This window comes from Kryptolebias marmoratus, linkage group LG13, assembly GCF_001649575.2.
Source record: "Kryptolebias marmoratus isolate JLee-2015 linkage group LG13, ASM164957v2, whole genome shotgun sequence".
Classification (NCBI taxonomy): Eukaryota; Metazoa; Chordata; class Actinopteri; order Cyprinodontiformes; family Rivulidae; genus Kryptolebias; species Kryptolebias marmoratus.
The window spans coordinates 23,975,538-23,990,679 of NC_051442.1; the positions used below are offsets into that span (position 1 = coordinate 23,975,538).

Sequence of the window (15,142 nt, forward strand, 5' to 3'; positions counted from 1 at the left end):
TGAAATATGGACACTTGCACGTACAAGATGACTGCAGTTCACAATGACAAAGTCAAGAGCAAGTCACCATGCTGCAGTTCTTGGTTTACAAAACAGGAATATATGTATAAACAATTGTATGGGTGGATTGCAGATGACTGTGAACATTGCGTTTGCAATCGTTCAGTGGCAAAACAGTTTCAGATTCTGTTGAACTGCTGCCACACTCGATGGGTGGAAAAAGTCCTGGGATCACGGCAAATGAGCAGCTCATTGTGCCGAGTCCACAGATACTTTAGTCCAAATGAATCTGATTCTGAAACAAGAAAATTCTAATCAATCATGACAACTGGTCTCGAGAAAAAACGTATTCCACATTGTAGCTCTTGTTGTTCTTATGCAACCACAATAACTGTTACATGAAAAACGGTTGTAAATCAACTATATGAAGCAATCAATTCAGTATAAATTACTAAATATACTTAAGATAATACTTCAAGTCAATTGAAAGTTGTTTCTATGGTTGAAACTCCCGGTGCATACGCTGTTGTTATGACAACACGTGGCAGTAAATGTTTCACCCCCTTTATTGGGGCATTTTCAAAAAGGTCAATTAAATTTTTTTACACATATAAGAAAATACACAATTTTTCTTAATATCTATTGAATATGAAGTCACCGTTTAGGTCCATTTGGCCCCAAAACACACGGCTGGATACCATGGCAACCACTTAATAATATGACAAAATATTTTGGGAAAGATTTACACTAGCCAAGTACTATTCACACACCCAGTTTCATTAAAATCCATGAGATGTCACTTTCCATGTTTTTTGCAATATTACTGATTTTCTCTGTCAGCTGCTCTTAAACATTCCAATAGTTCTCATAACCTGCCATAACTCATGCTATATTTGTTTGTTCCAATAAACGTCACAAACAGTGCAAGACTTGTGTGTGTGTGTGTGTGCGTGTTTTGATATAAATATGATCTTACTCCAATGGGAAGAACTCATTGTTTAGGGTAACCTTTTGAGACTGATAAACATATAAATCCTAGATAACCGTGGCCCATGGTTTATAATTTATGAACTGTTAATGATTCATAACTTCTCCATCCTATAACATGTACCCTCTACATGGCGTTACGTGATGCGCTTTCAATGCCCACCGAGCCTTGGTGTTTCTGGCTATTTGGTTTACAATAATGTGAAATCAGTTTAAGTGTTTTCCATACTTCTGCTTTGTAATTCCAATGATCAGATACAAATCAGCTTATAACAAAAAACAATCAGTGTCATTAACATGTCTTTGATTTTAGCTATAACCTTTAAGTCTGGTTCACTTGAGTGCTCGGTTGTTGTAATATTAGGCTGGTCCACTGAAATGTTAATCTTGTATTGTGGAAACTCCTTATAACCCATAGTTAGTGCTATTGCCTTTGATCACTACACTCTGTGGGGCTCAAACAGACTGTGATAAGAGGGTGTTGATCAAGGAAAATTAAACAAGGACCCTGCACCTTCTCTTTCTTTTGTCAGGGTTAGAGGACATCAGTAAATTTAATTACTAACTTTTTTGTTTGTTGTGCTTTTGATCGCAAGACAGACAAGCAATTAGTAAGCTTCTGATAATGGTGCATGATGTGACTTCCAGTAGCTGCTGTGGCCACTTGATACTCACAGTGGCAAATTATCTCCTCAGGTGGGACCTTATACCAACCTGTTGCCATGCTGACATCACAGGGGCAAGTGTTAACACAGGTACTACCTCCAGGAACCATCCAGATCCAGAACTCACAGGTAATACAATAAAAATGGCAGTGCCTCTGCCAACTCCCCATTATCTCACCACCCTGTTTTATTTATTTATTTTTATTAACCTTTATTTAGCCAGGTAGATAAGATAAAATAAATTTGTCATTATAATCTTACAGATCACAACAAAACTAAAATTGTGCTTGACTCAAGTTAAAAAAGCACAGTAAAAAAAAAGAATTATTCTTGTAAATATTGCAAATACTGTAAAATATTGCACATCATAAATAAGTATGTATATGTGTACATAATGAATATGTATATTTGTGCATTTCCAGAATTTACATTTCTACAGGGGGTGGATGGGTGACAAGAACAAAAATTCTTACATCTTTGTTTTTAGTGGCATGATTGTCATTGGGTAGAAACTGTTTTTTATGTGGTTTGTCCTGGTTTTCATTGCTCTATATCTCTTACCTGATGGCAAGAGCTGAAAGAGGCAATGACCAGGGTGTGACGAGTCGTTCGAAATGTCCATAGCTTTCTTGCAGCACCTGGAGGTGTAAATCTGTTCCAGGGTGAGAAGGGTGCGGCCTATTGTTTTCTCTGCTGCCCTAACAATTCTGTGGAGCGCCTTCTTGTCCGAGGTTGTGCTGCTCCTGTACCAGACACACAGACCGTACATCAGCACTGTCTCTATAGAGCAGTCACCTCTGTCAGCCCGCCACAGGGCAGCTGTGGCTACAATGTAGCTTACCGCCATCAGTGTGAATGTGTGGATGAATGGGTGAATGATTGTAGTGTAAAGCGCTTTGGGGTCCTTGGACTAGATAAAGCGCTATATAAGTGCAAGCCATTTTACCATTTTTTTTACTAGTGATAAAAGGCCAGCAGCAGGTCTTGAGGGAGACAGTTCATCTTGATAATTCTCAGAAAGTACAGTCTCTGCTGCGCCTTCTTCAGCAGCTCCTTGGTGTTGGTGCTCCAGGATAGATTGTCCTCCAACTCCATGCCCAGAAACCTGAACCCTGGGACCCTCTTCATAGAGGTTCCACTAATGATGAAAGGGTGATTGGAGACACAGTCATGAGGTTTGCCAAGGTTTGCCAGCTTGAACACCAGACTATGGGGGAGGATGATATTAAACGCAGAGCTGAAGTCTACAAAGAGCATTCTGACGTAGCTCCCCTGCTGCTCCAAGTGGAAGGAAGGATCTTCTGTGGACCTCTTTGCTTTGTAGGCAAACTGAAAAGGGACCAGCTCGGCAGGCAAGCTAGGATGTGACTCACCAGTATCTCGAAGCACTTCATGATGACCAGTGTGAGTGCCACTGGGTGGTAGTCATTCAGGGTGTCGGTGTTAGTTTTTTTCAGCAGTGGCACAATAGTAGAGGTCTTCAAGCAGGGAGGGACAGTGGCCTGAGACACCTTTGGGTCCCGTAGCCTTCCTTGGGTTCACCTTCCTCAACACCCGCCTCACCTCACACTCCTCTACTGTGAAAGCACGGCTGCTGTAGACTGGCGACTGTGATGGAGCTCTCTTTGGTGTCACCTCACAGCGGGCAAAAAAGATGTTCATCTCCCCTGCCAGGGAAGCAGTTCCCTCCATGCATTGGTGGTTGCTGGCTCTGTGGCTGGTGATGTGTTGGACACCCTGCCACACCTGCCTGGTGTTGTTACTCCTGAGCTGGTCCTCAATTATCCCTATGTATGATGCCTTGGTCTGGCAGATGCCTCTTTTCAGATTGGCTCTAGCAGAACTGTAGAGTGCTTTGTCCCCTGACCTGAAAGCAATGTTCCTGGCTTTCAATAGGCCTTGGATCTCCTCAGTCATCCACGGCTTTCTAGTAGGATAGATCCTCATGCGTCTATTCCTGGTGAAATTGACCGTGCAGAACCTGATGTAATCCAAGACTGTTGAGGTGTAGTTCTCCAGGTCCTGGTTTGCAAAAACCTCCCAGTCAGTTCTCTGGAAGCAGTCCTGTAATTGGTGAGAGGCATCCTCTGGCCAGATAGAGACAGTCTGGGTTGTGATGGGAACACGTTTCCAGAGGGGGGTGTAAGCAGGGATCAGAAGCAGGGACAAGTGATCAGACTGGCCAAGATGTGCTAGAGCTTTAACTCTATAGGCCTGTCAGCTTATTCAGTGTTTTATCACACCTGGTTGTACACTATACATGTTGATGGAATTTAGGGATGACTACTTTCAGATCAGCATGGGTAAAGTCCCCAGAAACAATGTGAGCAGCCACAGGATACTTGTTCTGATTGTTGCTGATGGTATTGTACAGAAGCTCCAGGGCCGAGCTAGCGTTAGCATCGGTGCTATGTACACAGCAGTAAGTAGAATGGCGTTTATCTCACAGGGGAGGTATCAGGGTCTGCATTTAATTGTGATGAACTCCACGTCAAAGGAGCAATGACTAGCAACTACTGTGGAGTTTGTGCACCAGCTGTTATTTACATAAATGCATAGACAACCTCTGACCAGTCTTGTCGGTGTGCTACAAAGTCTACTAGCTCGATAGCCGTGTCCGGTATGATTGGATTTAACCACGTCTCCGTGATCAACAGAATACAGCAGTCCCGGATGAGTTTTTCAGTTGCAACCCACAACTTCCATTCATCCAGATCTCGTTGAGATTAAAAATCTCTTTTCCAATAGAGAGCTGACCAAGAATTGCATTAACACAAATGTTTCAAAACATAACAACTACAGTTATCAGAGCACAATTAAAATACACCAAAGTAAATACTAGGAATTAAAGAAAAGAGAAAAGAAAAAGAAAAACCTAAAAAAAGCTAAAAAAAACCCATACCAGTTCAAACATTTACAAACAGATGTCTAATTCACAAAATCATTAGGAATGGCTTTAAAAAAACATTTAAAGAGACCAAGTCCTTCAACTTCAAGACTTTCTGCAGTTGATTCTTGTCTGAACGATCAGCAAACTGGAATCAATTTTTTTTTTGCCATACTCTGTACGGATGTTAAATGATAAATGACCTCCACATGTATAGAACTTTATCAAGTCTCAGAACTCCAAAGCACTTTACACTACAATCAGTCATCCACCCATTCATACACACATTCACACACTGAAGGGGAAAAAAATTGGGGTTAAGCTACACTGTAGCCACAGATGCCCTGGGGCAGACTGAAAGAAGAGAGGCTGCTTCAGTCAGTGCCACTGGGCCCTCTGACCACTGCCAGTAGGCCAGGCAGGTGAAATGTTTTGCCCAAAGACACAATGCTTGAGATGGACAGAGCGGCGGTTCAAACCCACTGGTTACACAACCCCCTACCTCCCGAGCCTCCGCCGCCCTCATTAGGTAAATCATTAGAGCACAGAAAGTAACCTCTTGTTGACTTCTTAACATTAAAGGACAGGAGATAAGAAGGCAATAAACCCAAGATCATCTTATAGGGCCTGCAAAGAGTTTGCCAACTTTTTCACAGAGAAAATTACAAAAATTAGAAGGTTAATCTGCTCATCCACACCAAACCCAATCCTGATGCCACGATGCCAAACATATCAAATGCAGAGAAAATGGCTGTATTTCACCAACTCACCCATAAAAGCTTAGAAGAAATTATAAATCAATTAAGCTCATCCTCCTGCTGTCTTGATATCCTTCCTACAACCTTCTTTAAGAAAGTTCTTCCTGTCACTGCATCTGACTTGATTCAAATAGTAAACTCATCTCTCTCATCAGGTGTTTTCCCCCAGGTTCTAAAAACAGCAGTTATCAAACCTCTGTTAAAAAAAAGAACAATCTAGATAAATCCCTATTGCAGAATTACAGGCCAATCTCCAACCTTCCATTCATCAGCAAAATTACTGAAAAAGCTGTATTTCAACAGTTAAATAGCTTCTTAAACACGACCAACCACTTCAATATCCTTCAGTCTGGTTTCCGTGCTCACCACGGCACTGAGACTGCCCTTGTCAAAGTGTTCAATGATGTCCACATAAATACAGACTGTGGAAGAACCACAGTGCTGGTTCTACTGGACCTTGGACCATGAAATAACCTAGTCATTCAGTATATTCAGGTAGTCAGCTGACCTCATTCTTTGAACACATACTGTTGCTGAACCTCAACCTGACAAACTGCAGCAACCCCAGATCATAGCACTGCCCCCACAGGCTTGTACTCTAGGCATGATGGGTGCAACACTTCACCTGCCTCTCTTCTTACCCTGATGCACCCATCACTCTGGAACAGGGTAAATCTGGACTCATCAGACCACATGACCTTCTTCCATTGCTCCAGAGTCCAATTTTTATGCTCCCTAGCAAATTGAAGCCATTTTGTCCTGTTAGCCTCACTGATTAGTGGTTTTCTTAAGGCTACACAGCTGATCAGTCCCAATCCCTTGAGTTCCCTCCAGGGCATCAGCCTTTTTTCATTGCTTTCATGAGGGTTGCAACTTCAGTTGTAGTATCTATTCATCCATCTTTTTCTGCTTATCCGGGGTCGGGTCGCGGGGGTAGCAGCCTAAGCAGGGAGACCCAGACTTCCCTCTCCCCATCCACTTGGGCCAGCTCCTCTGGGGGAATCCCAAGGCGTTCCCAGGCCGGCCGAGAAACATAGTTCCTCCAGCGTGTCCTGGGTCTTCCTCTGGGCCTCCTCCTGGTGGGACGTGCCCTGAACATCTCACCAGGGAGGCGTCCAGGAGGCATCCTTACCAGATGCCCGAGCCACCTCAACTGGCTCCTCTCGACGTGGAAAAGCAGCGGCTCTACTCTGAGTCCCTCCCGGATGATCGACCTTCTCACCCTATCTCTAAGGGAGAGCCCAGACACCCTGCGGAGGAAACTCATTTCAGCCGCTTGTTTTCGTGATCTTGTTCTTTCGGTCACTACCCAAAGCTCGTGACCATAGATGAGGGTAGGAACATAGAGCGACCGGTAAATCAAGAGCTTCGCTTTTTGACTCAGCTCTCTCTTCACCACGACAGACCGGTACAGCGCCCGCTTCACTGCAGACGCTGCACCAATCCGCCTGTCGATCTCCCGCTCCATTTTCCTCATTGGTGAACAAGACCCCGAGATACTTAAACTCCTCCACTTGGGGCAGGACATCCTTCCCGACCCGGAGAAGGCACTCTACCCTTTTCCGGCTTAAGACCATGGCCTCGGATTTGGAGGCACTGATCCTCATCCCGGCTGCTTCACACTCGGCTGCGAACCGCTCCAGCGAAAGCTGTAGATCACGGCCTGATGAAGCCAATAGGACCACATCATCTGCAAAAAGCAGAGACATGATCCTAAGGCCACCAAAACGGATCCCCTCAACACCTTGGCTGTGCCTAGAAATTCTGTCCATAAACATCATGAACATGTGACAAAGGGCAACCTTGGCGGAGTCCAACTCTCACCAGAAACAAGCCCAACTTACTGCCGGTAATATGGACCAAGCTCTGACACCAGTCATATAGGGACTTAACAGCCAGTATCAAAGTGCCTGGTACCCCATACTCATGGAATATCCCCTACAGCAAGGGTGTCAAACTCCAGGCCTCAAGGGCCGCTGTCCTGGAGCTTTTAGGTATTTCTGCTCCAACACACCTGATTCTAATGGTTTGATTACCTCCTCACCAAATCATCAAGTCCTCCAGGAGCATGGCAACAAGCCATCCATTTAAACCAGGTGTTTTAAAGCAAGAACACATCTAAAACATGCAGAACAGCAGCTCCCGAGGAATGGAGTTTGACAACTGTGCCCTACAGGGTTCCCCGAGGGACACGGTTGAATGCCTTCTCCAAGTCCACAAAACACATTCGACTGGTTGGGCGAACTCCCACGCACCCTCTAGGACCCTGCTGAGGGTATAGAGCTGGTATAGTGTTCCACGACCAGGATGAAAACTCTTCCTGAATCTGAGGTTCGACTATCCAATGGACCCTCCTTTCTTCTACCACTTATTTGCATTATAAGAAGTAAACAGAGTGTCAATAGCCTGAAAGTGCCTTGAGAAGGAGTTCGCAGCTGCCACCCTACAAGTGTTACTGTAAGTCTTTTTTTCAGGTTTATGAGAAGTGTACACATGACCATCTCTTGAACGTCCACACTGTCTCCATATCAGATACCAAAATTGTTAAGTCTCTTACAATTCTAAAGTCGTGATTACACCTGGAACTCCTGTGGCCATTGTTCCCTTGTTTATTATCAAACTCCGGGTCATTAACTTGCTGTACAGCATTGTGCATGGCTGGCACGACTGAAGAACACAGTTGGTTAACTGTGTGTAATATACTTTGGTAATTAAAGTTACAAAAAAGTTTGTTGTTAAGCTTTTATTGGTCTAATATTAAAACAAAGAAACCAACACATAAAAAAAACCTAGAGAAATTGCATGTTTTGTGAAAATACAGCATAGATGTTGAGTGCTGAATGACAACTAAAATTTGCTAAAGAAGCTAAAACTACATTGTTAAAGCTGAATTAAGCAGACCACTAGCTGGAAGCAATATAAAAACAGAACTCTAGCTGAAAACTGAAAAAGGGAAAACACTATCTAAAAACTAAAAGAAACAGAACACTAATTGAAAAGCTACAAGAAACAAAACACTAGCTTAAAGATAAAAATGCAGAACACTTCCTAATTGAAACAGACTACTAAGTGAAAACCAAAGAAGCAAAACCTAGCTAGAAGCTAAAAGGAACGAAAGTCAATCTAAAAGATTAAAGAAGCAGAACTTTAGCTAAAAGCTAAAGGTGTGAGGATTGCATGTTTTGTACAGCAAGAGGCGGAGCTAATTACCCACACCTGTGCCTGATGATTGCTGATCCCCACCTGGTGGGTATTTAAGATCCAGTCCTGCCAGAGTTCAACGGTGGATTATTGCATAACTATTGGAAGAATTATCAGTCTGTCTTTGCTCCTGCCTCTGTGAAGAACCCAATAATCTCAGTCAGACCAAACAAGCCTCTGGACTATCTACGCCACCACAACGTGCTCTGCTCCGACCTGCCACTCTCTCTCAGCCGTCTCCTCCTGGACTGGAATCCTCCCTTCTCTCAGTGCCCATCACCGGGACCGTGCTGTAAGGAGAAGAATTCAATTATTTCTCACACCGCCCTAGCTGTTTACCCACATGTCCTCCTTTCATTCCAGCACTGCTGTTCACCTGCCACAAAATAAAGCACTGTTACTTAACATATGGTATCCGAGTCCTCTCGGTCTCTGCCAACACGGCTCTGGGTTTAAAATTACATTACCGGTATGACAAAAGGAAAGCTAGAAAGACCAGAATACTGGCTAAAAGACAAAATAAGTAAAATGCTAGCCAAAAGCTAGAACTAACAAAATGATAGCTAAAAGTAGAAAAAGGCTAGCTAAAAGCAAAAGGTAACAAAACTGAGTCCTGTTTACTTTTTTTGTAACTCTTCAAACATGTTTGTCTGGTAAATGTTCAGTTGTATTTTTCTTGATGATATCACACACAGTAGAAAGGGCATCTTACATCTAAATGTTAGACAAAAAATTATTACCTTCCAGTCTGTATTTGTTTTGCCAGTGTTTGAAAGTTGGCATGCAACCCTAATCTATAAGTTCACCAGGAAGTTGCTGAAGACCGAATAGTCCAACAGAAATCATTGCTTAGAGTGCATGTTTCAAAAACTAAAGTCTGTCTGAGAGGCTTAGGTGAACACAGATAAACAAAGCAAAGCAAAACACAGCTTCAGAGCCATGCAGGGAAATTAAAACTTTATGCCTGACCCTCAGTCCTCCTCATAGAAGACACTCAGCAGCCTTTTTTTTCTTAATTTAAGTATCATTAGTCAGTTTCAGTTGCTATGGTGACACATCAGAAGATGTTTCTGCCCTTGCTTCAAAAAAGAGAAGAAATTGGTAGTCTTTTTGTTTCCGTGGCAACAATAACTGAGCCTAAGCGTTCTTTCTCTCTTTTCTTTCCTCTTGCTTTTTAATGTCTTTAATATAAAGGTAAACATGGACTTGTCGTCTTTGTTGGACAGTGAAGACAAGAAGTCCAAGAATAAGAGGGGGGTCCTGCCCAAACATGCCACAAACATCATGCGCTCCTGGCTCTTTCAGCATCTCATGGTGAGGTTGGAAGACAGGTTTGAAATGATTGCATGAAAAATATGAGGGAATCGGAAGATGGAGAGAATGATGTGTAAAGAACAGGGATTAGGCATAAAACAGAGGACAGACACAATTAATTTTTATTGCCTGCTGCCAAAGGTGAAGCGCCGATAATGTTTTTCACTGTGTCTGTGTGAGTTTTGCCTATTTACAAAATATTACATGAACCAGATCACAATTTTTGATGAAACTGTCATGAGGTAATCCTTGGGTGTACATCTATCACTGATTACCTTGTGGAGTCAATATCCAAGATGGCTGCCACATCTGAGCAACCTTGTTAAGCACAAAAATGGTTAGAAGTTATAACCAGTTTTACAGATGTTAAATCAAAATTCGGTCACATACTACAAGCACAACACCGTGCTTTTTTCAGCTGTTGACATCAACCCTGTTTGTCTGTTTGCAAAATATCTCTTGGACCACTGGATGGATTTTAATTAAACTTTCACAAAGCAATCATTAGATCATTAAAACCTTTGGAGTCAGTCAAATTCAAGATGGCTTATTGACCTTTGCCAGCGCACAAGTGGTTGTAAATTACTCAAATTTAGTGTAAAATATATATAATTCGAAATGATGTAAAGTTTATGCATTAGTAGCTTAAAGTCATCCTCAACACATACCCCAATCACAAACACATTTTACAAAACGTAGCTATGACAGATTGATGAATCCTGAATATAAACTGACATGAAAGACAGTGGGTGATATGGATTCCTTCAAGAAATTCTAGGCCTTTATTTCTAACATAAGTCACCACCTATCAAAGAGTTTCAGATTAATGCTGTTTATCATAACTTGAAACTGCAATAAAAAGCTGAGATGGTGCCTCTTCCTTGTTTCAGCATCCGTACCCAACAGAAGATGAGAAGAGACAGATTGCTGCACAAACAAGTCTTACCCTTTTGCAAGTGAACAACTGGTAAGATGCTGAAAATCTAACTGTGAAAGAGAAAAGCATGTGTGCTAAAGACTAAATTTCCATATGTAGAGTGGAAATCCACATGTTCATCTTACTTTAGTGCTCACATGAGTGAGGAGGCCTTTGCATTGATAACATTGTGTCACCACCTGCTGGTCATTTATAACAAGTACAGATTAGACAATTTTTTTTTTCTTCTTGGACATTCTTTTACATAGCAAAGGAATTCTGCGCACCTAGACTGATCACTGTCCATCACAACAGTCCACAATTATTGAGTGATAGATATCACCAGACTTGTGGACAGATTTATCTTGTGATTTTTCTAGCCTACTTCAGTTCAATTTAGTTTGTTTATATAGTGCCAATTCACAACAAGACATCTTAGAGCACTGTACACAAACATTCACATACATCATAAAAAACAATTAGTAAAAGTTATCTTCACTTCATCACAATCTCCCATACTGAACAAGCACATTACCAACAGCGGAAAGGAACAACTTCTTGAAACAGGAAGAAACCTCTAGCAGAACCAGGCTCACGATGGCAGTCATTTGTCTTGACCAGCTGGGTTTGAGGACAGAAAAGAGACCCAGACAAACACAGAAAGGCTGGTTCAGGTGTAGTTTCTAAGGGCTGACCACTCATTCGATCATTCTATTGTTGACCACTCATTGTGCTTTTACAGTACAAGCCACAGTTACACACACCAACTGACTGAGGCCCATCTACATAGGAACGGTTTGTATGAATACATAAAAGTTTTACTGATTCAGCCTTAAGTCTACACAGAAATTGTGTTTTAGGAGCTTTTAAATTGTATTTTTTGAAACTGGGTCACATAGTGGAAAAATCTTCTAACACCAGCCTTGCATTTTTCTGTGGACAGCCTAAACACAATCTTTTGAGAACAATGATGTCATAGATCCACCTCTAATCTGACCTACAACCCCAAACATGATAACCGTGTGCTGGAAATGCTATTTTCTCAACTATAGCAAAACATTCATATACTATATTACTTCAATGAACATACAAGGCTGATGAACAATAACAATGCCTTAAACAAAGCAGGTAAAAAAAAATGATTATACCCCCAAAATTTTGTTTTTTCTTTCTTTCTTTTAACTTTTTTTCTGTCAACAGTACTAAAAGTCAAAAGTTGCAGAAAAGGATCCACAATATACTTAAAGTAAACTTAAAAGTGAGTAGTAGGAATTGTCATAACTCGGGAGGTACTGTCCAGAAGAGCGAAACCAAGACCAAAACACGGAGACGGAAGTAAAGGTAAGTGAATTTATTTACAGGGTGAGACTATATACAGTGGGCGGTGTCCGGAGTGGTCTGCAAGAGAAGGAGAGCTAGGTGAGTCTCGGGTACAGGTCTTGATCCACACGGCAACAAGGAAGTGGTTATAATGTCTCTTTGTTTGCTTACAGATCCAGAGGGTGAATGCAGCGCCGATGAGAGGAGGAGAGAATTCCAGGTGTTCCAGGAGTGACGAATTAGATCCAGCAAGGTAAGTAGCAGCGTGGTTCCAGGTAAGTGATCCTTAGTATCCGTAATCGTGGCGTGGCAAGAAAAACCTAGGACACAGGCAACAACAAAGAACATGGTTAACACTAGGAGCTAGAGTTCAGGTTAGACGCTGAAGCGGAGAATCTAACCCAGTAGGTTCGATGCTCCAGCGAAGGTCTGATCACCGCCTGCTGCTTAAATCCTGGCTGGTCTCATCAGTGGTATGAGGAACACCTGTGGAACAATAATTAGTGGCGCCGCCCAGAGGGCGGAACCAAAACCCAGATCCTCACAGGAATATTGTTTTAAAAGATCAATATTTGTATGCGTAAATCATTTACCAAGATTTGCTTTCAACAATCTGATGAAAATTGTTCCCTCCAGCCCCTCTCTAAATATTGGGCCTGAAGAGTGTTCATTATAGCCATGTATTTGGGCTAACAGGACAGTACCTACTGTAGTGTACTTTAAGTTTCACTCTGTCATCAGACAAGACAACATATTTGGTTCTTGCTCTTGTATTCACCATCCTCATCTTTCTAATGGTTTTTGAGAAATGGCTCTTTGAATATTGGAGGTTTTACCCCATTTTTGACATTGCAAATCAAAAATGTTTATTTAATAGTATTTCAAAAGGTAATATCTTCCAAGTGAATGACATCTTTGGCTTGAAAAGTGCTATCCTGGGTAATTTTGGTCCAAATGTTAAGAATCTGGTATCAAAACGTTTCTCTTTTTATTCTCAAGTTATTACACCTACAAATCTTTTTAAAAGCAAAAATTAAAAAAAAGATTTCAAGGTCCTCCCATGAGGCAGGGAACTCTTACAGTGACCATTAATGCCAGATTATTTTAGGATACGTGTGTGTTGGAGTAAGATTAGCTTCTACATAGCATAAAACTGGACTTAGTTGACTGAGATAGGGTTCTAGATAAAATTACTTTGCTAGTTTTGGCTTAGCTAATTGAGCACCTGGGCATTTACACATGGTAATGCCACTTGTTCAACATAATTTTACACATCTTACGGCTATATAATCAAATGTTTTACTTCGTTTCTCGTCTCCTTTGTTGTTTTAAGAGTTTGAAATACAGGTGTTTTTGGCCAAAAATGCTCTGGTATTAATTCCAATTTTGTTTTGTATGAATGATATGTTGTGATTATTTATTTTACAAAGTATAATAAAAATTAAAAGTAAATAAAACAGGTCTGAGGCAGACTTAAAAGGTAAGTGATTTTATTTACAGGTGAATATGAAATGTACATCCAGGTTATCGTCAGGAGGATCTGAAATGGGCGAGGAGGCACAAGGTGAGTCTCAGGTCTTGAACTGCTTGAGGAGTTAGGAATTGGTAAATCAATGTTCTTCTGTCTTACTGTTTCAGGAGCGTTGAGGAGCGTGGAGGCGACGAGGAAAGAGGAGGAGGCAGTCCAGGTGAGGAGAGGAGATCCAGAGCTCCAGTGGCAGGTAAGTTCCTTCAGGCAGAGTCCGAGAACGAGAGACCAGATCCAAAACGTGATGCAACCTGAGACACAGTAAACAACACGAGACATAAGTTACTTGGTGGAGACGTTAGTCAGATAACCAAGGGGCTGTAGTCTCTACCCAAAAGGCGCAATGCTCCAGCGAAGATCTGAACCCGAGTGAAGCCTTAAATACTGGTGCTGCTCATCACGGGAAATCAGCCACAGCTGAGGAAGAGAGTTACCGGAACAGCCAGCAGGGCGGAGACAGAAACCAGATCCTCACAAAGTTTAGCTTTAGTTTCATTCAATAGACTGAGATTCCATGCAATGCATTACAACAAAACAAATTATTCAGTTATTATTATGGAAATATTTTCACTACCTAATAAAAAAGACCAGTCACAAACATGTCTGGTTTAAAAATTACAATACAATTTCATAAAACCTGACTCACATTTAAACAAAAATGCAAAAATGAGGCCTGCTGAATAATTAGTAAACCTACTGGCAACAAATATGTTTAACCATATTAGTATCTCAACAGTTAGCAGCAAAATGTATTGCTTACAATATAAATATTAAAGCACAAGTTAACTTTTTCTTTCTATGATATTAGTTGGTCTCCATTAAGGGCACAAATCCCAGGTGGATGTGGGGGGTCTGGACCCCCCAATTTTGGAAAAACAGAGATTGTCCCCCCAAATAAATCACTGCACAAAGTATACTTTTAGGCAATATAACAAACAGAATTCAAACCCACCATTTATTTAGGCAAAACAAAACATTTACAAAACATTATGTTCCTCCCGTCATCATTCTAATAGTTGTATGGTCCATCACATGACATTTTAGAAAGCCCATCCTCCAAAGCCCCTGTGTTAGTACATAGGTCAGAGGTCCTGCTTTTCATCTTGGAGACCTGGGTTCCATTTCTCGAACCTACACTAATTTCCTTTTAATGTTTTACTTTTCTGCTGCTGCTTAAATGAGTTGCTTCCAGTGACTAGTTATTTTGCAAAAGTTCACCATCAACAAATGACATGTCACACATTTTATATATTTCCACTTCTCAATAAAATTAAACATTTGGATTAAGACTGTATTTTCATCATCTCACAATTTAATCTTGTGTGAACACCCAGCCCTACTGCTTAAACATTAGCTAACCGCACAAACTGCGTTACATTTACTGCGAAAAAAAAGATAAGACGTGTTTCTTCTGTAACTCAGAAGTAATTGAATGTCTGCCTGAGGACTGGAGCTGTGGATAAGGAATGGCTTCAGTAGATAGTGTTGAAAAAAAAAAGACTATGTCATTGGCCGAATAGTGACACCACCTGTCTTTCAATTAGAAGACTACGGTTTGAATCCCCA

General features: G+C 41.5%; 1 protein-coding gene across 2 annotated transcripts in view; it reads left to right on the top strand.

The window, feature by feature from the left end:
- pknox2 (pbx/knotted 1 homeobox 2) overlaps positions 1–15,142 on the top strand; it is a 278,934-nt gene that overhangs the window by 255,812 nt on the left and 7,980 nt on the right. For both annotated transcript variants that reach the window (XM_037979124.1, XM_017437059.2), the window contains 3 exons: positions 1,684–1,781; positions 9,693–9,812; positions 10,703–10,779. In XM_037979124.1, the coding sequence (XP_037835052.1) occupies positions 1,684–1,781; positions 9,693–9,812; positions 10,703–10,779 (295 nt within the window). The remainder of the gene's footprint in view (positions 1–1,683; positions 1,782–9,692; positions 9,813–10,702; positions 10,780–15,142) is intronic.